Consider the following 24,544-nt stretch of genomic DNA (forward strand, 5'->3'; position numbering starts at 1 on the left):
CCTCTAGGAAAGAAAACAACGAACAGACAAGAGTGCTGCCTTGCAATTGAAAAAAAAAAAGGAAAAAAAATGTCTGCGTTTTAGCACAACGATTCCTGATTCAAGTGTCTCTGTCTCTCCTTTTCTCTCCTCTCTCTGCAGATACAAAATCGCACATGGGAGACTAGAAATATATGTTTTATGCAGCTTGGAGAGAGACGGCTGCATAAAAGCACAAAGCAGCAGTCATTTCTATTCATTTGTCTCTCGCTGATGGGGAAATGAAGGAGTGAAGCAGATGCTACTGCTACGTGAACAAGTTGCTTAAACACAGAAAGCATTTTTTCCATTCAAGAAGAAGTTGGATAATTAGATGCTGAATCAACCCTCCCCACCCCCCACCCCGCCCCCACCCCATCCCCAGCCCCCCTCCACCCCCCAACCCCCCCTCACTTCCTGCCTGGAATCTATATTGTCACTCAAATGAATGATTTTGTGCGAGGTAGGGACACGGCAAAAAAGAAAATACAAATCTTCTGCAGTACACTGACATTTGTTTAGAAGAAGAAAAAAAAAAGGGAACGCAGAACATTCAAATGGAGCTGAAAATGGTACACTCACAGCTAAAATAAATGTGTGCATTGAAGATGTGAAGAAAAGTGCTGGAGGCGGTGTACTGGCATGAAGCAGATCAGGTTCTGACATTTTGTCTAATGTGAAATGTTGCCAAGAAGCAGTGGGTGGGATGTTGTGACCTTTTATCAGTGGGAAAGATAGAATGACCCAATACTATAGATAGAATAATCTGGAGATACAACAATCTGCTTTTACAACACAATGCTGCGACCTATCTCTGTGTGTGAGTGTGACTTCCCATTCTGTGTGTCAGGCTGCGTGTGCATGGGGGGCTGCTGACCTTCTGACGCATCTCCGGTCGGCGGCAGCATAGTGACGCTATCGCAGGTGTGTACGGGTGACTTCCCCTTTGAAGGTTAAACAGGCGACACTTCAGCAAATTCTCTCAAGGCTTAGAAGAAGTTTGCCGGCCTTACATTGAGCGAGTTATGTGTGTCCATTCATACGTGTGTGTGTGTGTGTGTGTGTGTGTGTGTGTGTGTGCGTGTGTGTGTATGAAGCGTAATAGCTTTGCTGCAGGTTGTAACAGATGGTTGCTAATGGAAGTTCATAGATCTGAATGACAGGGGCCAGGGGATTTGGGAGGAGATTATGGGAGGAGATATGTGATTTGTGCATGTGTGTGCGCGTGCACATCCATGTGTTGGAGTGTGTCTACCTCCGTGTACATATGCACAATTAGTGTGTCTATTTCTGAGAAAGTGGACCAACTAATGCTTCTAGTCCTTGGGTGAAGGAAGATAAATGAAGTTTTTAGCCATGCTAGTGGTTTGGCTTTAGGGATGGTAATGTCTGTCTGCCTGGTCCTCCAATTTGGTCCAGACGGAAATACCTCAACAACAACTGGATGGATTGTCATAAAATTTAGTACATACATTCATGTTGCCTAGGGAATGAATACTAATGACCTTTTCCTCTAGCGCCACCACAGCATTGACATTTGTGGTTTTGAGTGAAATATCTCCACAACTGTTGAATAACCATTGATTATAACTATTGATTGATAAAACATTACATATGATAGATACATTTGTGGTCCCCATTGGATGATTTGTAATAACTTAGGTTATCTATGTGTCACATAGCACCATCATCAGGTCAAAATCTTTTTGTCCAGTTCTTGGGTTTATGACCAAATACTTGCAGATCTCACAATCCCATCAGCCTCAGCTGTGCTTTCTGTTTAGTATTAATTAACAAATGTCATCATGATAAACTAAGATGATGCTTAATTTTAGTGTGTAAGCATAAAGCCAAATACACCACTGTGTCATAATAAAGCTTCATAGAGCAGCTGTAGCCTCTTAGTACACAGTATCTACTTTTTTTGAAGGTTGTCTAAGTATAAGACCATTCACTCTCATTTTCACAATATAAAGGTCAGATATTAAATACAGTCCTAATGCTGTTTGTTCATCAACGCTTGTATGTTTGTTCGTCAATAATTCCCCCCGTCTGCTGAGAACACTACAAAGCCATTTCTAACATTAAAAATTTAAATGTTTTAAACATCTCAAATAAACTTTTCACTGCTTTTCAAACATTTACAATTGTTCAAGGAATGCCAAAAACATCCTTCAAAACAAAAGGTTGAAGGAGCAGCCCAAGGCTTGAGAAGAGTACGTATCTGGAGCCTCTCTGAACTACACTGACAAAAATTAAATTTATGTTTTTGCCGATCAGTGCACACTGCGAGTTGTAAAGTTTCCTCTTCTATTTTTACCCAAGTAGAGCTCGGCCTACTTCCTCTGTTCTACCCTGATGGGACCTGAGAGTTATAACTGCCTCTCCAAAGGCCTACAGGAAATGGAAAACCAAATTACTTTGTTAGAGGCTCCTCTTTAATTTAGTTTTTTCACGTTATTGCGGTGGTCGCGCTGGAGGTGGTGAGAGGGATGGGGTTGTAATATGTAGCCATGTCTCCTACAACAGCATATACACAATGTCTCATGCATGTTAAAGTTCTGGCTGGTGATTGGGTTCATTAGTTATTCAAACCATCTGACCTCCCCACAAGACTGCCAAGACACACTCATTATAAAGCCCTTGTAATTCATTAAGCTCCCTAAATGAACACAAGCCATACCGAAGGGTGCTCACTATTACTGAGTGGCCTGTTGTGCCAGAGGGAGGTTAACAGTAAGTGTGAGGATCAAGTTTTAAAGCTACGATGAGGGCAAGGTTAGACGTTAACCACTGACATCAGAAATATAATGGGTTAGAAGAGGACAGTCAACTGCAAGGGTATAAGGACACACAGGTATACTTTGTGTCTGTGGACATTTTCTTGAAAATTAAGTGTTTATTGTTTGATTATTATTAAATCAAATATACCTTTAAACAAATAAACTATGGTGGAAGACCATGTCTAACGTTCAAATAATGATCACGCCATACATACTTTCATATACTCTCGTAAAAATTCACTTAAATGTCGCCCCCGAATGAGGTGTGAGGGGAGCGAGGCTGCAGGGAAATCTCATTCCCTCTCAAAGTGGAAGACAACTCCTTCATTTGTCATCACTTCACGCCAACAGGAGGGACATAATCACTTGCTGCCGGTGGTGTAATTCATTGCGGGCGCACCAGCTGCTGTCGTACTGCTGCTGTTGGGAATGACAAAAACTTAGAATTCAAGTGTTTCGAGTGATTTCGAAAGCATGGCGACATTTTTTTAAATCTCCTTTCAAGGATGTGTGGAGTATTTATCGATATGTTGCACTGCAGGCAACATACAACACAGAACAGCACTGAATAACTGATTGAAACGAGTCATCAGCAGCCGTATTCAAATCAGTAACCAGACCCAAATCAGGCAAAGGAGAGCTTCACTTCACTAATCCTCCAGCTCTAGTACACTCCACCACAGTACACTACCACTGAGGGCCAATCCAGAACCGAGTGACAGCTCTAACTACTCACAACAGCCTCACAGTGGTGTGATAGCAGGAGCCTCGTTTTTAGGGCTGGTGGCCCTTTAACAGGCTGAGGGCTAAATTTAGCTGTTATAAATTGGTTATTTGTGCTGGATGCCTGTTCAATTAAAGCCAGTCACTGAGGCGTCTGAGATCTCGCTGGGATGACGACTCAAGTCATCAAACACAAACTCCAAGGAGGTGGTTACACTCCCAGCGTTACAACACTAACAATAATTAAACAGTTGATTTCTTGTTGCTGTTGCTTTTTGGCCCACAATAAACAAATAAGTGTATGAAGTATGACTTATCGTTAAAATGAACAAGTGCACAGTTACTGCCTTTTCATTATTCATCAAACTGCCGGAAGATCAAAGCTACATTTCTCTGACAGTTTTGTTGAAACACGGCTCTTTATCCTAATAAATACGCACTGGGGCAAGAAGTGGGTGAGCAGCTTCACCTCCCTTTTTTGTCATGATAGATTTTTGGAAGCCAGCACCTCATCAACCCGGTGTTCCCTCTCACCCCGCTTCTTCAAAGCTACACTTCCCCAGAGGAAACAGGGAGTGAACTCAAAGTGAAGCTACTTCATATAAAGCAGCCAATTCTCCGGTGCTCGTGAGGGTTGGATATTCTGTGACAGTAATTCTGAGCTGAGCATGTGCAAGTTCACGACCGCCAACCTGCTGCTACCATCTTACAGTTTGATAAATGCTCAGTGTCTGCTCCAATTCCCTCTATTTCTTCAGTGGAAATCATGGTGTGGTTTTTTTCAGATGTCTTCTCCGAGCAACGTAAAAAATTTCACCACACTGCAGGTCAGCTCAGTGTGAGCAGGCTGCTAAGTTCACAAGTGAGTAGCTCCAAATGTTCGCACCTGTGCCAACACGTGCGTGCTCACACTCCTTCCAGCATGCAAGTTGGCTGTGCGTGCCACGCGTGAGAGTCACTGTCTTAGTCAATTATTAATGGATGTAGTGTGATGACAGATGACTCGGAGCGGCCCGTCCCTCCCCATCCCTGACCCGGCTGCGTCGTCTTGGTTTCCATGGTCAGGAGGAGACGGAGGCCCGTGCGGTCTGATTGATTAATTCTGTCAAGCACACTTTTGCTGTCCCCGCACAGTGTCCGGTCTGTGCTCTCCTGCAATCTCTCACAATCACTATCAGCATGACTGTGAAGTCACAGAGCATCTCCGTCATTTCTGAGAGAGACGAGCCCGCCCACTGTCCACCATCTTCTCCAGTTCACTTTCCATTCCCCTCCAATCAAACGGGCCTACTTGTCATTTTCCATTTGTGGTTTTCAATCTCTCTCACAACAAAGCAACGTATCATCAGCCTAGGTTTGTTTGCTGTAGCTACAAAGGAGGCTCAGCTTACTGTGGAAAAAAATGACGTTTTACTCAATATATTAAAATGATCCTTTGCTGCACACACTCTGCCACGCTACTTATATTTTAAGTTCTTTTTATAATATCTTATCTCTTAAATCTCTTAAATCTCTTATCTCTTAAATGTGAAAAAGCTGGCCAATGTTCACTCACGGTCCACTTGCTGCTGTCTTCAAGAGCTTGCAACCACATATCATGGTCTTCCTCAGCGGACAGAGTTTGCTCAGTTGTCACGGAGATAGCTCAGTATTCATCATGCAAACAACTCACCTTTGTCCGTGAGCAAACTCCATCTGCTGTGGAAGAAGGTGTGATTTGGTTGCAAGGCAAAGAGTTGAAAAATGGAGCGTATGATAAAGGAACAGAACTGTATTCTGGGAATAACGTTAATTCACTTTCTCACCAAGTGAGAAAGTGGAGGTGGTTAGCTTAGCTTAGCATACAGACTGGAAACACATTGGAAAATCTGCCAACCAGCACGTCTTAATTTTAATAATATGTAGGTATCTAGAGATGTTATTAAGGTCAAGAATGAATTTTCACGCTTAAATTATTTTTTGTTTTGATGTCACACACCCTGACACAGTGAATGGTTTTAAATGGTGGGACACAAAAGCAATGGATCAATCTACTAACTCATGTCCCTTGTTCATAAAGCAACAGACAAACAAATGAAGGGAAAGGCAGATAAGAGAAATGAAAAAGACGGTGTTTTTAAGTTAGGGAAAAAATTTGTTACACTACTGATGTGCAGTTTGAAAACATCAAAAACATTATTATTACTATATTCAACCAGGCCTCGTTCCTTCACTCCCCTGCCTTGTCTCCATTGTTTGACCCTGCAACGATCTCAATAACCAACGCAGTGGAGTGCTGGGTGTGTATCCATCAGGCAGGGAGTAGCCCAGAGGCATCCATCCTTCAGTCCGTTAAGTGGTATTGGAATAGTATTGAGATCTGTGTAATTGGATTAGACCAACCTTAGTCCCCTCTCCATTCCACCAGTCCCCTCTGTGAAATCATAACTTAAGAGCTTTTACAATGAGAGTTTTGCTGTGCAGCAGCTGTTGGGAATGTAACATGATCTTTGTCTGTAGCTCGTGGCCTCATCTTCCCTCCCCGAGGCTGGAAAATCCCAGCAGCGGTCTGACTGACAGCTCAACTCTGCCTGCCTCTGACTGACAGCGTACAGGATGTTGTGCAGTCTCAGCTGGTTCTGAGGGGCCCAACTGATCTCAGGCCTCTGTGGTGATCATACGGAGCATCACAAAGAGGGCCACAGGAAGGGATGAGGACTCAGATCAGTCTGGGAGGCGTATCACACCTGTTTGGCTTTATACACATGACAGGTTACATGGAGGGCTGTGTTCTCTCTGGCTGCTCTGGGTTAAAAGGCCTGTCAGACACACACTCTTGTCGCATCGCTCAGGTGTGAGCCTGCTGCTCTGATAAACACACACACACACACACACATATAAAGGCAGACACAATGAAACTACAAAGAAACACATGCAGACGCAGTACTGGTGCATGTGATGTGAATGAGTACACAAACACAAACAGTGCTCAGCTGCTACCTGCACATCAATGTAAACCGTAACCTCTCAGCTAGAATGATCTCAGATAAGCCACAGAAAGAAGCGGGTGCAATGTAACAATGTTTATTATTGCATTATTTCACACAGTAGCCTCTCTTCTTCTTAAGGCTAAGTTATACTTGTTCAGGCTCTCATAGACATTAGTGATTATTAGACACTAGTTGGTGGATGTTCCAAAGGTATATTAGGAATAAGAGGTAAAACTTTAGAGAGAGAGACATTTCCATATTTGACAGTTTAGGGAAAAAAGTCAGACTTGAATGCTCAATTTAAACCTGAATAAATATTCATTTATTATTCATTTATTAATGGGAACTTTATTTGCCACATATGTTGAATTGTATGCTTACTTATTCACTTATTTGCATTTTCCGTGAATGGACTGACTAAAAGAGTTTCAAGGTTACGCCAGCAATTAACTGGAATTAATTGAATGAAAGTTTACCAATTGAACACTGTCTCTATTTTCTCTGTAATAGGCACAGCCTGGCAGCAGGGCGGACACACTGCCTTCTCAAATTTCTGAGCAAGCCTCTTCTAACCAATCAGAGAGGGCCAGAAAGGGGCAGAGCTCACAGCTGTCAATCAATGCATGTAAACGCTAGTATTAGTTGCAAACATGCCTAAAGCAAAAAAAAATGAGTATAATGGTATTTACATACAACACCTTACATCTACACACAGAAAACGTCTGTGGTGCTCAGCACCATTCTCCACTCTTATCTGATTGGCTGCTGTGTCAGCTAATCAAAGAATGGTAAACATGTACCCCTCAAATAAAAATTTGAATTATTACAGGCTGTGGTCAAAATCCTCCTGTCTGGCAATAAAATGTCATCACGTTTTATCCTATTTGTGTCATAATTGGCCTATGTATTCTTGGGTTATTGCCAAAAGGTGTTTTGTGAGGTCACAGTGACCTTGACCATAGATCTTTGACCACTAAAATCTGAATCAGTTAATCTTTGTGTCCAAGTGAACTTTTGTGCAGAATCTGATGAAAGTCCCACACGGTGTTACAAAGATATCGCCTTCATGAGAACAGGAAAACATAATGCCTCTGGAACGTAATTCCTCCGGCCACGACTCTTGCCAGCGTGGAGGCATAAAAATGAGTCCAGGTGTCAACTTCAATTCACACGGCCGCGGAAATGAGCTAAAGTTTTAAACATCAGAGGAAGCTTCCCTGAGTCACATTTCAACCTGCCTCAGAAAACAAAGAGATTCATAAAAAATGTCCAGCGGCAACATGGAAGCCTGTCAGCCTACCAGGGTTTGTGTTACATTTTAATTTTGGCACCGACCGTAGAATCAGATCATTGTTTGAGAAGATGGCTGAAGCCAGAGGCATGAAAAGGAGAGCAGACAGGGACACGGAGTGGAGGGGATTAAGACAAGGGAAGGGAGAGAGTAAACACTGGGGAAGCTTTTGACAAAAAGTAAGTCATCTTATGTTGCTTCCATTTTTAGGGCGAGACGAACACTGAGTACAGTGCACTTTGAATTATCTTATAGATATATAGCCATCTATTTCAGTAGCAGCTGCGTGAACGCAAGAATACATCTCTGTATTAGTTATGCCAAATGTGGATATTATAGGATACGAAAAGACTCTGTGTTAATTAAGTTGCCTTTTCCAAGTGTTGCCCGCCACCAACTTTATCTTGTTCATGGCAGAAATAATCCCAGCTGGAGTGTTAGCCCGGGCAAGTTAAACAAATAAATGCTCACCTACCGGATTTTGTGAGTTGTTTTTTTTTGTTCATCCCTTTTCCCAACTACACAAACACAGTATTTAAATGATTAAAATGTACTGCTAATTTAGGAATTAAGGCTAAAGCAACTAAATCCGGAGCACTGAAAACTGCTTCCCTCCCCATTATATATCAGTAACTGAGTGTTTAGAGTCAATGCGTATTTTCTCATTAGTAATATAAACATGAATTACAACGAATCACCCCAAGCAGTATTTAAATAGGTTGCAGAAGAATAATTTCTTCCTGCATGCGTACACATGCCTGTACACACATACACACACACGTACATTTCCTATTTTTTAAATGTGTGGCAGAGAATATATGGGACTAAATAACCATTACGGGGGGTAGAAACAGGCTGGAATATAAAACGCTGCCAATACTGCGCTGAGCGGAGTTTGAGACCTTCTTATCTGCTGACTGCATTAAGACATGGCTTTTTTCCTCCCTGTATGAATAAGAAGTCCACATGAATTTATTTGCTTACAGTCTTGAATTTTTAGTTTTAGTGATTAAAAAAAACAAAAACCTAACCGACCAACTTGTTGCATACTTTTTTGTAAAGGTTTGTATTCTATAACAACATAATGACTCCCTATTTCTTTGCATTGGTTGTTCCCTTTTGCAATTTTATCATTCGACTCTCTTCTGCCCTCCCTGCTTTCTTCTTTTGATTTTTTCCCCCAAAACTCTTTTTCTACCTCCCTCTACTCCCCTCCGCCCCTCTGCTCCCTTTCCCCATCCCTCCCGCTTGCTGCTCATTTTTAAATCTATGAATTTCTGAACATCATTTTCTTGATTTTTCCACGCCTCAGGGAGACATTCTCATTCCAGCCCTTCTCTTTTTTCACCTCATTTCCTCCCTCCTGAGTGAATATCCCAGACAGGATGTGAGGTGACAGTGTGGCCCGTGGAGGTTAGAGGGAGCGTTGTGGAGTGTGTGTGTGTGTGTGTGTTGAGAGAGGTGGAAGTGGTGAAGGTGGGGATATAAGTACCTCCCCACTCTTCTCAGAAAAAAAAAAAAACAGGGTTGGAGGGTCAGTGCTCTTCCAAATCTAATCCTACACATGACCTCGGGAGACGTACAGTAACACCTTCTTCCCTTTCAGGATCCAAGCTGCAGAATTAACCGTGCCTTTGAGAGACTTCTGCTCCTTGGCATGAATGTGCCTTATCCCGCAAGACCTCATGCTCTTGAAAGATATACACTTCTGTCCCTTTAAAGGCTTTGGCTGTGAAAAAATGTCCATGCTTTCGCCTTGAGTGAGCATATCTGGGCAGAAACAGAGAGAAGGAAAGTGGGCAGTCCTCGAATGGCCCCCTCCTTAAATGTGGTGCCACATGGATGAAATTCAAATTATACCTTCCACGTACTCACACACACTGATGAAACCCTTACATGCATATGAACTGAAAGGCTCAGTGTGCATTAGAGCAAGCAAGAGGGTTGTGAGTGTACATACCATCACATTTCTAATTTCAGAGTATAGAGTGTGTATGTGTGTGAACGTATGAGTGTGTGTGTAGCTTCTCCACCATATGATGAGGAAGATCATAGTGATTAAAAGGAATCAGTGTTTGTGTGCAGATGAGTGTGTGCCTCCACAGCGTGTGTATATGTGGGTGGAGAAGATGAGAACCACCAAACTGATTAAAAGGACTGCCTCACCGCCATTGTGAGGAAAAAGAAGGACAATTTAAGCTTTAAATAGCAATAAATAGAAATTCTAATCAGGTAATTTCAGCATTATAAGTTCTCAACATGTCATAATTTTAAGTGTGAAGATGATTTGAACAAAACGTATTCATGCTCGGATCGAGAGACCCCTAAAACGGGGGATGGCAACATTTTGATTCTAAAATCCAATTTTTCAGAATTAGCACAAATGCTCTTTTACTTTATTGATTGTGTACGCTTTTCTCATTTCCCTCCTTGTCACTCCACTCATCTCTGAACCTCCTCCCCCACTCCCACTCCACTCCCCTCCTCTTCTCTAAGGGGTTAGAGGTTCCCTGACTGTGAGAGCAAAACAAAATTTTAACTAATCACAGGACTGTCTGAGGATAACAGTGGGAATAATTAAAATGCCAATCCCAAAATGCAGGACAGAGAAATGATAACCTCTGAAATACCCTGTCTTCTCACAGACTGAAAAACTATCTTTCAGAATAAATGCCCCCGTTATTGAACCGAGAAAAACTTGAAAATTATAAAGATAATTATCTCCCTTTTTTCGTCAATGGCAAAATATATTCAGCTTCAAATAGTATTTCAACAACAATCAAAATAGTTCAAATTGAAGGAATACAGGCAGTATCCTTTCATCATCCAATTGTTTGTCCACATGAAAAGAAAGTTCAATACCTTACAGTGTGAATAAATATATATAATACAAAGGAGAGAAGAGCTGGATGATTCCAAAGTGAAAACTATTAGAAGATTGTCAATTCAGAGGGTGCAGAAAATCCTCAGACAAGTGTCAAGCTCAGGTATAGATGATGATACCTTTAACAAATGTTTCTGCCTGGTGTTTGGAATTTTTTATTATTTACAGTTTCACTGTCCTCAAGTCAACAAGAGGCAGAATATTCCTCTGACAAGTCTTGGAAATAACTAAAAGTATATTCCACCTAATCATTCTTATTGGCAGAAATTAAATGTAATATTCACAATTATGTTTTCGGTAGTGTATAATCATCTGAAACCAATAACTGTGTTAGAATGAAGCCTTCATATCTACATAGGGGACGTCCTTTTCCATGGAGCCTGCCATGTTGCACCACCATGTTTCTACAGTAGCCCAGAAAGGACAAACCGAACACTGGCTCTAGAGAGATTTTTACGTTACCCAAAGGCCACCGTAGATTGTCCTACACTCTTGGAAAGGGAGATGTGAGGGGAGGGGTATTCAGTTGGCTGCAATCTGCAACCACACCACTAGATGCCACTAAATCCTACACACTGGTTCTTTAAGGGCAGATGTGTTGATTTGTGTTGAAATTTGTGTTAAAATTTCATTCATTGTTATTTTATATCTTTATTTTTTTTTTATATATATGTGTATTTAGAAAACACACATTTGTAGCAACAGAAACTTGACTTTGCAGGAAAGTCAAATCCACCGTGTGTGTGCATCTGTGCACAGTGCATGTTTTTACACAGGTGTTCTGATATGTGGAGCATTATCCTCTTACCTCCAGGGCTTTCCTCTTACTGTTGAGCAGCTTGGAGATGTCCCGTGCCACTCTCTCCACCAAGTCCTTGGGGTTGTTTTTCTTGATCTCAAACTGGCTCTTCTTCTCATTATAAATCTGCAGATGGAGAACACAGGGAATCAGAGGTCAGGTGAACGGAGCCATTAGCTTAATTAAGATGGTCACAGAGGAGCTGTTTGTTTATTCACAAGGTAGTAACACATGATGGTAAACATTTACTGTAGAGCAGGCAGTATGCAACTTCCCATTATACCCATAAGCCTCAGCACTGTAGCAAAATTAAACACAGAACAGAGCCTTAATGGCAAAGCACTTAGCTAGCCAGCTGCAGTCTGGCAGTCAGGATCAAATTAGATAAACGCAAACTCCAGCAGATCCTCACTGCAGGGTGAACACCTTTTATCTCCACAATGTTAACTCCTTTCAGACTAAGACAATGAGCCTTACTTACAGCCTGGTGACAACATATGTGTGACTTAAAGCCTATCCTAAACCCAACAAGCTGTAGAATTCTTCCAACCTGTGAAGAACAATAACCTTAGTTGAAGTAAAAAAAAGAGCAATTACAACATTTTCCATTGGAAACTGCAACATATGAAGCACACTCACTGGGGCATTACACAGAATAACACCAGTAAGACCCATTAAACAGACTCAGACTTTGCAAACCCCTGAAAACAAGTAAGAGAAATGGATTTTTGGGATGCCACAAGGGACTGGGATGTTTGGAAAGGAGGTGCATCCAGAGGTAGAACGACAGATACTTGGACCTCTGAAAGGTTGGCTGTAGACAGTATTAGGAGATCAGTCTGCTACCCCTGGAAGAATTGTGGCTGACTCAGCGGCTGGGGCTCACTATAGGATCTGTAGCCTACAACAGAGCAGTGCCTGAGGGATTACTACTTATCCTGCTGCCCTAAGACACTGCAACACCCGCTTTCACACCACAAAACCATTTTGTACAGTTAAGGGAAAGCGGAAAAAGCCTGTTGTTGAATATTTCAAAGCAATTAGGGTCTTTAGTCTGGAATGCAAGGCTGAAATACTGCATTTATTTATGCTATGTGTCTAGTTTAATTTGCCTTACTTTTATTTACTAGAAACTTACATCTTCAATCCATCAATCCAGTAATTACACACTTTATATTGAACACTGATACCTAAGGATATACTGCAGTGAATTTCATGGAGAAAAACTGGAATTAAAAGTAAGTAAAATGAAGACTATGAGGACACATGTTAATGCAGCAGATGTCATATTAGTTTTAAGTCTAGCCAGTGATTAAATTTGATGGATCTTGAGACTCTGGTGGGAGGACATTTAGGAGACATGTCATTAAATATTGAAAAAAAAAAAAAAAAAAGACTATTTGAAAATTAATTAGAAAATTGTGATCTCTTCTAAAACTGTTTACTAGTGCAGGGACTGAAGTGCAAGTTTGAAGCGAGCGGTTTCTTAGGTCAAACTAAGAATCTTTAAAAAAGAGTGATTTCAAGTTCATCTTGTTTTCTCAGCAAAGCCTGAGATTGGTTTCATTAACAGCAGCCTGTTACCCCGCACAGAAAATAACTCTTTGTAATGAAAAACAACTAAGACAATCACAATTTGAGGGAAAGGCTGTAACACGTCTCTGTGAAAAAGGTATAATAGTCAAGCATATCAAATCCAGAGAGCCTTTTTGCAACTGTCAAACCTTAAAACTTTTCATTCGTTTGCATGACGTGCCATCTATACTAGGATTTCAGGAATATGCTGGGTTTTTTTTTTAAAACAAAAGACAAAATCTTGGCAAAACAATACTTTCTTATGTGTCATTAAACAACCAGTAAAGCCGGTGACACACTCTACTTGTTTTTGATTTTATCCAGAGTCTTTCTAAGCCAGTGAATGAGACACAAACAACACAATCTGACAACAGAGTACCAGCGCTACACCCCACCACATTATCAGACAAGACCAATGTACAAGACTTTAGATCTGCTGGGTCAGTAGGACCAAGAAGAAAAAACAAACATAGAAGCTCACAGTAACACTTAATAACTTGCAGTTGTGTATACACTGTTATGTACTGGGAAAAAAAAATGTCTGAAAACTGCCTCAATCCAAACAGCTGAAAACAACCTGGATGGGGTCTGTACATTTTGCAGAAAACTGGAGGTGAGTATTTGCAACACTGCAGCTCAGCCAGTCTCTTGCAGGGCTCCTCCATTTTGTGGGCTGATCAGTTGGCGCTGTTTATAGTGAGCAAGCCATTGTTTGTATTTATCATGTGATTCAGGTTATGAATCAATTAAACTCAGCTATTGTGGCCTCGGGCTTCAGTGACTAACTGTGGTGTTTGAGATTCAATTGCTGATCCCCACACACTACAGCATACATATCAATTAGATCTGACATGACTGGAACCAGCGTGTTGCCTGATTCGCAGGTCTCCTGACTCAATGTTTTCCAACCAAACATTTTCACGTTTCCTTTTGACATTGTCAAAGTATCACTTGCTCTGTTATGAAATATCAGGTCTGTGAGATTGACGTGTTGATGTGCAGCAATTAGGAAAGGAAAACATTGGCGTCCATATGATCCGTCTCTGTCGAGCTGAAAGCTGGGCAGACGGCCAGAGGCAGTTTCCTTCCACTGGCCCACTGAGCAGGCAAACCTGGCCCCACAAGCTCAGACCATGCCAACCGAGCACTCTAGCAAGATTGCCTGGTGTCTTATTTTGGCCGCTCTCTTAGGGATCAGGGATCCTGCTTAGTTTCAAACAACACTTAAAACTACTTCTCAAAGTGAAATGTGAAGGTGAAATCAGATTCTATCATTATGCAACATATTCTGCTGCATTGTATATTAAATGTTACTTGATGAGCGAAATAGGTGGTTAAATTCTTTTGGTTTGGTTTCTGTCATTTTGGGCTTCAGCTCCTCATCCTGGAAAAAGTCATTAGTTTGTAATTCACACACACACACACACACACAAACGGACGGACAGTAATATCAGCAGGGGCAGGCCCACTCTGGCCCCAGCGACAGGCTGCTACTGCAAAATGTATATAGCGTAAACACTGGTGGAAGAAGCCATTAATGGAATCTTATTAAACCATAAAACAAGAGCAAAGTTTTCTCCGCTCCATTGACAGACTATAAACCTGTGACTGCAATGCATTTTTCAAGTCGATTTAAAAACCATGTCAAATTTGTTTTTAAATCAATATTCATTCCCTTAATGTGTGGTAGTGCTGTCTGGGTCTGCCCCTCTCTCTGGAAGATTCATGGCATTACAGACAGAGCCCTCTCTACTCTGAGCTTAGAAACAAAACAAAAAGAACACAAAAAGACAAAGCGGGAAATCAATAAGACTCACATTGCTTCATGTGGGGATTCCAAAAATGTTTGTTACCTCTTATACTGCACAGTAAGGCCATTTTTTTTGTTTTTGTGAATCCATTTAAAGAATATTTCAGATAGTATTCTACAGGGGGGAAAAAACTTTCTAATGCAACTTCCATTATTTCTCCTGAATTCTCATTCAGTACAGTATTTAGGGATTTAAAATGATTCCTGTGTACTGTATAATTGTGCAGTCTCTGCTGCTATAATCATCAAACCGCCTCATTGGAAGATGCTCTGCTTAATTACCTCTTCAAAGCGTAGAGCCAGCAAACCATTGAGAAATTAAGTCAACCGCTGTCATTGTGGTCCGACATATATGAAAATTAACTGCTGCAACACACACTCAGTTGGTAAATACATACCAGCGCCCAGGTCACAAACAAAAGAATTTTTACATTTGATTTGCACAATATCAATAGTGGGTCCAGGCAAAAACTGCAGGTTACAGCTTATCCCCTGTTGTGGATTCTGTCGCACATAACGCGCTCTGTTGTTCGCCAGAGGAGAGAAGATAAAACCCCACAGGGCTGGACGACGATTCAATATTACCTTTTATCATCTCTCCAAATACCTTTGTGCTAAGATTTGCATATTGAGATACTGTGGTTCATAGTTGTTCAAGTTGTTCTAGTCAACCAAAGTCTGATTCACTTTCCAGCTTTGATTGTTGTTAGGGTGATAATTCTGTCCACACTGCCCACCAACCTACTTTAACACAAATCTAACAGATGAAAGATCAGTGTCATACACCTGAGCTGGAGCATGCTCCCTCTGTTTAAACAGGCATGACACCAGTGCACTCTATCCACCTACACAGTCTGTTCCCTTCTCCAGTGACCTATATCTATTATGTATCATGTGCTGCCACATAAACGGCACTGGTATCAGTTTCTCTGCCATTTTGGATGTGAACCACTACGGATGTTTGCCTGAGGAAAACCTGTTTTATTCATTTTATCCCTCTACATGGACTAATAAAAAATACAAAAGACAGGCAGATATAGACAGATTGTACTGTAGGGTGCTCATCTCTCTGACAGGTTGTCCATTACAAGCTCCAATAATGGGCAGATGAGGTCCCTGTCCATTCTGAGAGAAGATTGAGCTGCGCTGTCAATCAGACAGAGCTCCAGCCCAGAAAGAAGCAGCCAGCCAATGAGCATTAGGCTGGAGGAGCAACGGGCGCAGACAGACAGCACATGGTAATGCTGGCCACGATAGGCCTGAGGAGCTTTAAATCCCCTTTAGCAAGAGGTTGGAGATGAGTGACCATCATCACTGAAGGGCCATAAGCACATCAGCCTGCCTGAAATTATATTTGAGGGTGTTAGAGCTTGAGAGCTCACAGGTAATGGGGCAGCTACAGGAGAAAAACCAAGCACTCTGGCAGGCAACTTTACTTATAATCATATGCAGTGTTTGAGATGTGAGGTAAGCCTCTTGAATGTACTGTAATGTAAAAAAAAAAAGGCTTTTAATTTAAAAAATGTAAAATTAAGATGCTATTATTATAAGAATCGGTATGATCAGTATCTACCCAGTTGTAAGCAAACCTGTTATACAACTACAGTACAACTACTCCTGAGATGAGGAGTAGATTTAATTTAATTTGATTTAATTGATTTGCCGAAACTGTTTTGCTTTAGTACTTTGCTATACGCACAAACTCCAATCAGGATAATTTATAGTCAGTGGCAGAAGAAGTTCTGAGTGACCTATGAAGTACTCCATTACAAGTAAAACTCAAGTAAACTATAAGTACTGGCAAACAAAATGCACTTTAAGTATCAGAAGTAAAAGTACTTATCAAGCAGAATGGCTCATGTCAGTGTTCTCTTATTCTATTGTTGGATCATCATTATCAAGGCATTAACATGTAAGCAGTTTTTTAATGTTATAATTGCTCTTTGAACTGTTTAAAAACAGCATAATCATAACATCATCATAATTCTCTCTGAGCTCTCTGATGCCTTCAGAAAGAAAACTGTAGATTCATATGAGTCTCAAACAATCCTAAAATGTCATCAGGGGACCTACAGGAAGCTCTTGCAACAGTTGTTGTTAAAATACATGCATAGACACGTTTGCTTTACATGGGACGTGTGCAAGGAGGAAAGCCTTCCTGTCAAAAAAAAAAAACATCAGGGCAAGACTGAAGTTTTCCAGAGACCACCTCGACAAAGACCAGGAGTGTGTGCTTCGGACAGATGAATCTAAAATTGAATTATTTGGACACAGTAACAGAGGACATATTTGGCGTAAATCGAAGACAGCATTTGAGCAAAAGATCCTCATACCAACTGTGAAGCATGGGGGTGGAAATGTCATGGTTTGGGGCTGATTTTCTGCAGCAGGGCCTGGCCAGCTCACCATCATAGAGTCCACTATGAATTCTTCATTGTATCAGAGGACAGTGTGAGAAATTGAAGCTGAAGCGGGGGTGGACAATGACCCAAAACATTCCAGTAAATCTTCTAAACCAAGGAATGGTTTACAAGAAAGAAATGGAGAGTTCTGGAAAGGCCAAGGCAAAGCCCTGATCTGAACCCCATTGAGATGCTGTGGGTTGATTTGAAACAGGCTGTGACACCCCTCACACATCACACAGCTGAAAGACTTCTGCATTGAAGAGTGGGGAAAACTTTCTGCCAGTCAGAGACTGGACAAGCTAACTGGACGGTTAGTAAGGGGGAAACACTAACTATGAGGGCATAGGGTGTGGTAACTTTTTCCTCCATGGGAATTGCCATCTTTGTTAATTTCTTTTGTTAAATAAGTAATTTTTTTGTTGTTTTTACATAGGTGATGCAATTACGCCTTTATCTATAGATATAATTTGAGAGAATATCTAATATTGTTATGTTGATATTTCTTAATAAAGAAAAAAAATTTTAATGGGGTGTCCTAACTTTTTCATGACTGTATATAGTCTTTGCAGTGCATGTCTCAGATACCAGCAAACAGCCACTAATTTATTTAGCTATTCACTTTAAAGTATGTTGATTGTTGATTGATGTTCTTGACATGGGCAATGTTTTAGTCCCATATATATATATATATATAACATAAATGTCAGCTCTTAGCAGCAGTTTATAAAAAAAATAAAAAATATGCAAATGCCCAAAGGAAAACAAAAAAAGGCTAAAATGGATGTGACTGTTTTGTGGTGCTCGTCATTTTTGTAAAGAGGAATGAAAATTCATGGATTGGAGAGGCTGTGGAGCAAATTAGCAGTGTTAATCAGTTCTGCTGTTGGCTTGAGGCTGTGACGCCTGGACAGCTTTCTGTGTAGGGCTGTCATTCTCACAGGAAAAGAGGAGAGGTGGCTCTGCAGAGCGCCACTGACGGCCAATCAAACCTTCTGCTGCTAACGCTCACACAGGATACAACAGAAGCAACTATGCCAATCGCCACCAATATGCTTTCTCTGGCAGGCAGGACACTGAAGTACTGAGAATCACACACACACACACACAGAATCAGTGAGACATGCAAATGCGCACGTGCGCAAACTCACATTCACGCCCTCTGTACAGTTCACACACGTCACGTACACTCACATTCTCATCATTAGCCATGATGACTGGTTCCAGTGTGCCAAGCTCTGAGTGTCACTGTAAACACACAGATGGGAAGACAGAAGGTGGCGAGACTCCAGAAAATTACTGTTAAAAAGTGGTATGCAGATTCAGCTGGCTCCAACATTCATCAAAGAAGTCCACTGTTTTGCAAGTCAATCCCTCTGCTCCTCAGCTCCAGTTACATCATTAGAAAAACTTGTTAATGCTGCATTAAATATCAATACCAAATCGTGTTATCTTGGATTTTTCAAAACATCCCTCCTGTCATAACCACAGCAGAAGAAAGTCAAAACAGTCACTTTGTATTAAGACTTATTTGTTGACTTTTTTCACTATGTTCGCTGGTAGCACTGATGTTCTTTGGTAGTGTTGATGTTATTGTCCCTTCGCCTGTGTCTAAGAGAGAGGACTGCTTATCTCTCTGTGAAGTCAGCCACAATAGGCCGCGTCTGGCTGCAGCGGCGCGGAGGTTGACAGAGACAGATGCCACATCATTAAGGAATATTAGTGGGCTCTGCCGAGCAGACCCAGCTTCCACAGGCCCCAGGAAGAGTTCAATAAGAGAGAACACATAGGGAGCAGCAGCCCCTCAGAGGAGCTCGATAAGACACAACACACCAGAAGCCTCTCATAGTTCAATAGGAATGGAAGCCTCCAGAGAAGAGACCAGTCAGACGCAGAAAAAGAACAAGAAACACTGACTGCTGCTGTGAAGTTAGGGTCTCTGGAAGGTTTTCTGTCCCAACAAGACAGAGGAGCAAAAGAGACAGATGAGTTTGTCAGCAGTGGACAACATGTATACAGCTAATCCGCCACCCTGCTTTGATAGCTACCAGGGCTTGGTAACGTATCATACCAGCTGGACAAAATACAGGCCTTTAAGTGGGTAACTTCATAAATAGTTCTATATTAGACAAAAACAAGAATTTTGGAGACTGATTTTCATGTTGTGTTTTAATCAATGGATTTTTTTTCCCCCCAGTGAGTGCAGCAGCAAATTGATCGTCATTAAGCCCTCCACAACTGTCCAATCATACCTTAGCAACTGGGCACAGCAGGCTTGTCAAGCTTTGAATTTCTCCACATGAAGAGCAAAAGTGGACATTTAAAGAGTGGAGGGTGGGGTCTTTTTTCATTTTTTCTTTTTCAGTCTTTCAAACACCAAATACACGAGAGCAAATGTGTAAGGAGTGGGTTAAAGGGTACAGCAGTAATCAAACATTACTTCCAAGTCCAAGAATGCATCATTAACTAACAGTCAGTTTATTTTTAGTGGGTTTCAATTACGTAAAAAAAAAAAAGCCCCAGTCATGACCAGCACATTCACTGAAGTTTTCTTCTTACTGTGTGGTAGCACAGCACTGGTCCTGTATGACATCAGCAGCTCTGTCCTTTACAATGGATATGAAGACGTTTACACTGCAGCCCAAGTTAGTGTTGTGTGGCAAATGCAACACTAGCTTGGGCGATGTTGGCCAACTACAGCTTTTGCCTCAGTTTTTCAGTATCATATATCTAGCCATCAAGTGCACGCTTTTGACAAGAATCCTGCTTCAAAACAAGTCAGCCGGAAATATTAGTCAGTCGGACGTGGCTCTTACAACCCACTAAGTGTGCCAACATTTACCAGCATCTGTTGTTATTACAGCCAGTAAGATCGATGGTTGCCAGCTTTGAAATGAGAAGGCTGCTTCTGGCCATTTCTGTCTGAAAACAAGGACTCATTGTTTCAAAAATTACAACAAATTTTGAGAGATCAATCTGCCACCATTGTCGGCGGTAACCTGCATACAGTATGTGCAAGCCAAAATGGAAAGCTTAACAGGCAACAGTAACTACGGGGGCTGGGGCTCAGCAAACAGTCTGTTAATACTCACACAACCATGCCAGACAGACTACCTAATAACATCCTGTTAATTGTTAAGTGACAACTATTTACAAGCTGAGATATCCAAGGCTAAACAGGTTCATTTCACACATATCTACTGTTGCTAAATTAGATATATAGCCAAATAGCCAAATTCTAAAAGAATATTCCTCAAAACATACTTCATATGCCAGTTTTGTAACAGTGCATGCAAAAGGAACAGACATGTTTCCAACACAGTGTCACAGGCAGCACAGTGTGCCAGTGCCAACAGAAAGAAACTCAGAGCAGGCTGCATCCGGGGCACTCATCAAAGGAAACAAAGGCTGGGCTAAATATTTGCATACACCCCTTAGGGAGAGTTTGAGATTAGAGAGAGAAAGAAACAGAACGATGACATGGAGAGGAGGTAGGGTGGATCGGCTTCTGTAACATTATCAGAGGGATTGTCAACTGGTGATACAAACAGGTCTAAACAAAGAAAAACATAATACACACAACCACAGCCACGCACACGTGAACAAACACCCCAAAGAGACTTTTCATACATTCAGCCTTGTCTAATCTCCACACTGAAATAGCGTATTCACCTGCAGGTACAGCATAGTCTCATTCACATGTCATCAGTGTATTTAAACTTGTTGTCTTCACTGCTTCATTGCGTCTAATCAACATCCCGAGCGATCCAGTTATCGTCTTCATCCAAAGACTCCCTTTTGTCACATTTTACAAGATCTTGGGCTCGCTAAAGTGTCTTTAATTTTAGTGATTGCCATAGCTTCGAGATTCATTATTCAGCGCCATAACCGATTCATCATTGTAATGCACCTTCACTAATCAACACACAATCAAGATCCTTAGTAAAGTGACCTTTAACACAGTGTTCTACATTATAATTGATCCATTTCTGCTCCCAAATGAGCAGATTAAAAAAAACAAAACCAACATATTCTCCAAACAGATAAAGCCAGTACGACAGAGTATGAGAGGGGATTTTCACTATGCCAAGCCACAGACGGCACATACCAACAGGCAAACAGGACCAGCTGGACAGATGGAGCCCACAGCGATCTCTTAACTGCCCGGTTTTGTATTTATTCATTAATTAGCCCTGTCAGCAGAACCACAGGGTCATGCAGAAGTGGTGTGTGATCGCAGGATTCAGCAGGACTGGCTCGGTGCAAGCCAGCCAACCAGTTGGCAACTATCAGACAGAAGGATTCATAGTAAGTGACTTGTTGGAGCGGGGAAGGACGAAGAGAAATGTGGGGCAGCCCCCCTCCCCCCCGCTTCTCTTCTCCCTTCCATCCTCAGTCAGGGTATTTGTCTTTGAGACAGAGATAAACTGCAGCCCTTTTATTAACTTGCTGATGGTAGGGAATTGTTTTTCCCATCCACTAGGTTTTCTCAAATAGACAGCCGCAAAAATATCCTCCCTATAATTCTTCCCTTCACTATTTCTCTTATTTTCTTGACTTCTTTTACCCCCTCCCCCATTCAATACTTCATGTAGCTCTAAAACTGCCTGCATATTGTTACAGCAGCGTCTAAGACAGGGGCTTCTGTATATCAAACATACAATCATCCAAATTTCATCTCCCATCCCATCGCATTAACTCACAGCAGCAGCAAAATAACAAGTGAGGGGTGTGCGTCAGTGTGTGTGTGTGTGTGTGTGTGTATGTGTGTACATTACTTCTTGGGGCATGTGTGCCCCTTGTTTCTCTTTAGACTTCTAATGTGTGAAAGCGTGCACATCATGTTTTGGTACGTGCGTGAATTTGTGTTTTGCATGGTTGTGTTTTTCTGTGTGCGTGTCTGTGTGTGTGTGAATGCGTGCGTATTTGAGTGGGCCATGTAGGTCCTCCTGCTGAGGAGACAGAGCCCCAGGAGGTTTCTCTCTCTGTGGCGTCTCCTCCACATCCTCCTCATTTGAATAATTACTGCGCCACTTCCACGCCACTGATGAAGCCTGGCACCTGTCCATCAGTCGAACTGCGAGCTTGGCTCGCTCCAGTCTATTGATACAAATGGCTAGCAAAACACCATCTCCTCCAGGGTCTCTCCAAATGTTTTTAATTCAGTAAAGTACTTAATGTACTCAGAGAAGAACTAACCTACCCCATCAAAAGCATTTGTATTGTACATCCGCTAATATCAAAGCTAAGATGGTGCTTTTGGCTCATTATGTTTTTAAATAATTAATGTCCAATTGCATTATTTTTGGTTTGCAGTTCACCGCTCATTGTAATGTTGGTCCTAGGTCATCCGTGCCAAACAGTATAGGCACCGCTGCTCTTTCACGCCATCTGTCTGTCCTCCTCTGCAGTTCATATCCTCTCAACACCCTTTACACAGATGCTAAATCTTTCCCACACTGCACAAACCGCTGCTCCACACATCTCTGACCTCCTCTGCCAAGCTCTAGCAACTAGATTTTAACCCTAAACTGTTTTGGTCTTTCGGTTTCCGCTGTGTTACACTGTGTATATTAAAAAATGACTGTGTCCCCTGGCAGCCTTACTGCTCCTGTAAACTCTGGAAAAAAGACAAGTCTTCTTAAATTTCCGCTGCTAAGTTCTCTCCTGTAAAACATCAGTGAATGTGAATGGATAATGAGCTGAGAGTAAGCAACTTGCAGAGCCAGCGCCAGTCGAGTGTGGATCAGCTATAATTTGGAGAAGAGACTTCATAGCGGTATTAGAGCAGCGGAGGTCAATGAGGTGATATTATATAATGCAATGGAGGCACAGCAGTGGAATACAGCGCTCGTTATCCAGACACACAGGCTTTGTCAACACAGCTAAATGCTGGAGTCCCACAAATGTTGTTTTCTTGAAGCCAGCGAAGATCTTCAAATGTGGGTTGATTACTTCAATGTGTTTAAAATCCAAATGGACTTGTCCAAGGTCAGTGTAATCAGCTTTAGTCCAAATCAATTTACACTGTTGTTTAAGTATCAGGAGCAATTTGGGGTTTCAAATGTTGCTCAACAAACGGAAGTAAACCTCCAAGCTCATGATTAATGGTCAACCCATTCAGTCACCTTCACTACTGTTCTTGCATCTGCCACATTAAGTCTTGTTTTAAAAGAGTGACTCCTATTTTACGCAAATTTCAGAAAGAAGAAAAAGTTGAGGATGGTTGCATTTGAAATCAATTACCTTGTAGAAATTATTGTTTGTTTGTTTTTGTTTTTTTGCAGCGGACATGTTAAAAAATCAGAATCACACAGTATCTCAAGGTCGAATAGAGCTGATTGAAATATTATCAAAATCCCGATATGGCCAAGGGCAATATCCAAATCACAGGAGCTGCAATTTTTTCGATAAAGGCAAAATGCATCACACTATTATAAATGAAGGATTGTGGTGCTACAGAGATGCCCCAGACTACAAATCATATTCTCCAGATGGGAGAACGCGTGTGACCCCTGTAAAAATAACATCATCATCATTTTTATATTTTGTCTTTTCAGTGAATATGAAATTCAAAAACTAAGACTAAAATTATGGCCCATATCGCAATATCTGTCAATATATATATATATATATATATATATATATATATATATATATTTAAATATCATTACTACTTTGAAATAGTTCCCAAATCTATTTCAGAGATAACATTTTTTTTTTGAACAGGATCCAAGTAAAACATACTGTATTACTTGGCAAGTTGGGTTTTATGTTCGACTCTGCAGGGCCGGCACATACCTGAGTGACAGTCGCTATGACAGCCATTTTGTTCTGGCCCACTTATCTCTGTCTTACCACAGGCAGAACAGAGCAGAGAGGGAGGAATCCAAAGACAATTTAAACTCACAGTGCAGATTACATTTCAAACCTCCCAGACTGAATATTTAACCCTCTTGCCTTCGATAAGCGATAGGGGGATTTTCACTGACTCAGGAACTCAATTTAACCTCTCCTCTGAGAGATGAGGCTGCCGAAACGCCCTATAGCCTTGCCCTTGGTGATGGCCAAACCCCTTCCTCCCTCCTCCCCACTGTCTAACACTAACAGTGGCTGTCTGCTGGGCCTGATAGAGAGCGGCTCCATGCTAAGTCATTACACACAGAGCACAGCCTAATTACACACAGACAGCCCCCCATGTAACCTGCCAACAGGGTCGCTGCTCTTAGAAGTGACGGCATTAAACGAACATCTACACAAACCCCGGTAGAGAGATAAGGGACGGAGGGG

The 24,544-nt window shown here is 41.5% G+C and overlaps 1 protein-coding gene across 5 annotated transcripts in view; it reads right to left on the reverse strand.

Annotated features, from left to right (window-relative positions):
• Positions 1-24,544, reverse strand: part of cacna2d2a (calcium channel, voltage-dependent, alpha 2/delta subunit 2a) — a 191,069-nt gene that overhangs the window by 92,679 nt on the left and 73,846 nt on the right. For all 5 annotated transcript variants that reach the window (XM_071495602.1, XM_071495601.1, XM_071495600.1 and 2 more), the window contains one exon: positions 11,477-11,593. In XM_071495602.1, the coding sequence (XP_071351703.1) occupies positions 11,477-11,593 (117 nt within the window). The remainder of the gene's footprint in view (positions 1-11,476; positions 11,594-24,544) is intronic.

The sequence above is a fragment of the Trachinotus anak genome, unplaced genomic scaffold (genome assembly GCF_046630095.1).
Source record: "Trachinotus anak isolate AG129_WGS33_773 ecotype Australia unplaced genomic scaffold, CSIRO_AGI_Tana_v1 ptg000013l, whole genome shotgun sequence".
NCBI classification, from domain to species: domain Eukaryota; kingdom Metazoa; phylum Chordata; class Actinopteri; order Carangiformes; family Carangidae; genus Trachinotus; species Trachinotus anak.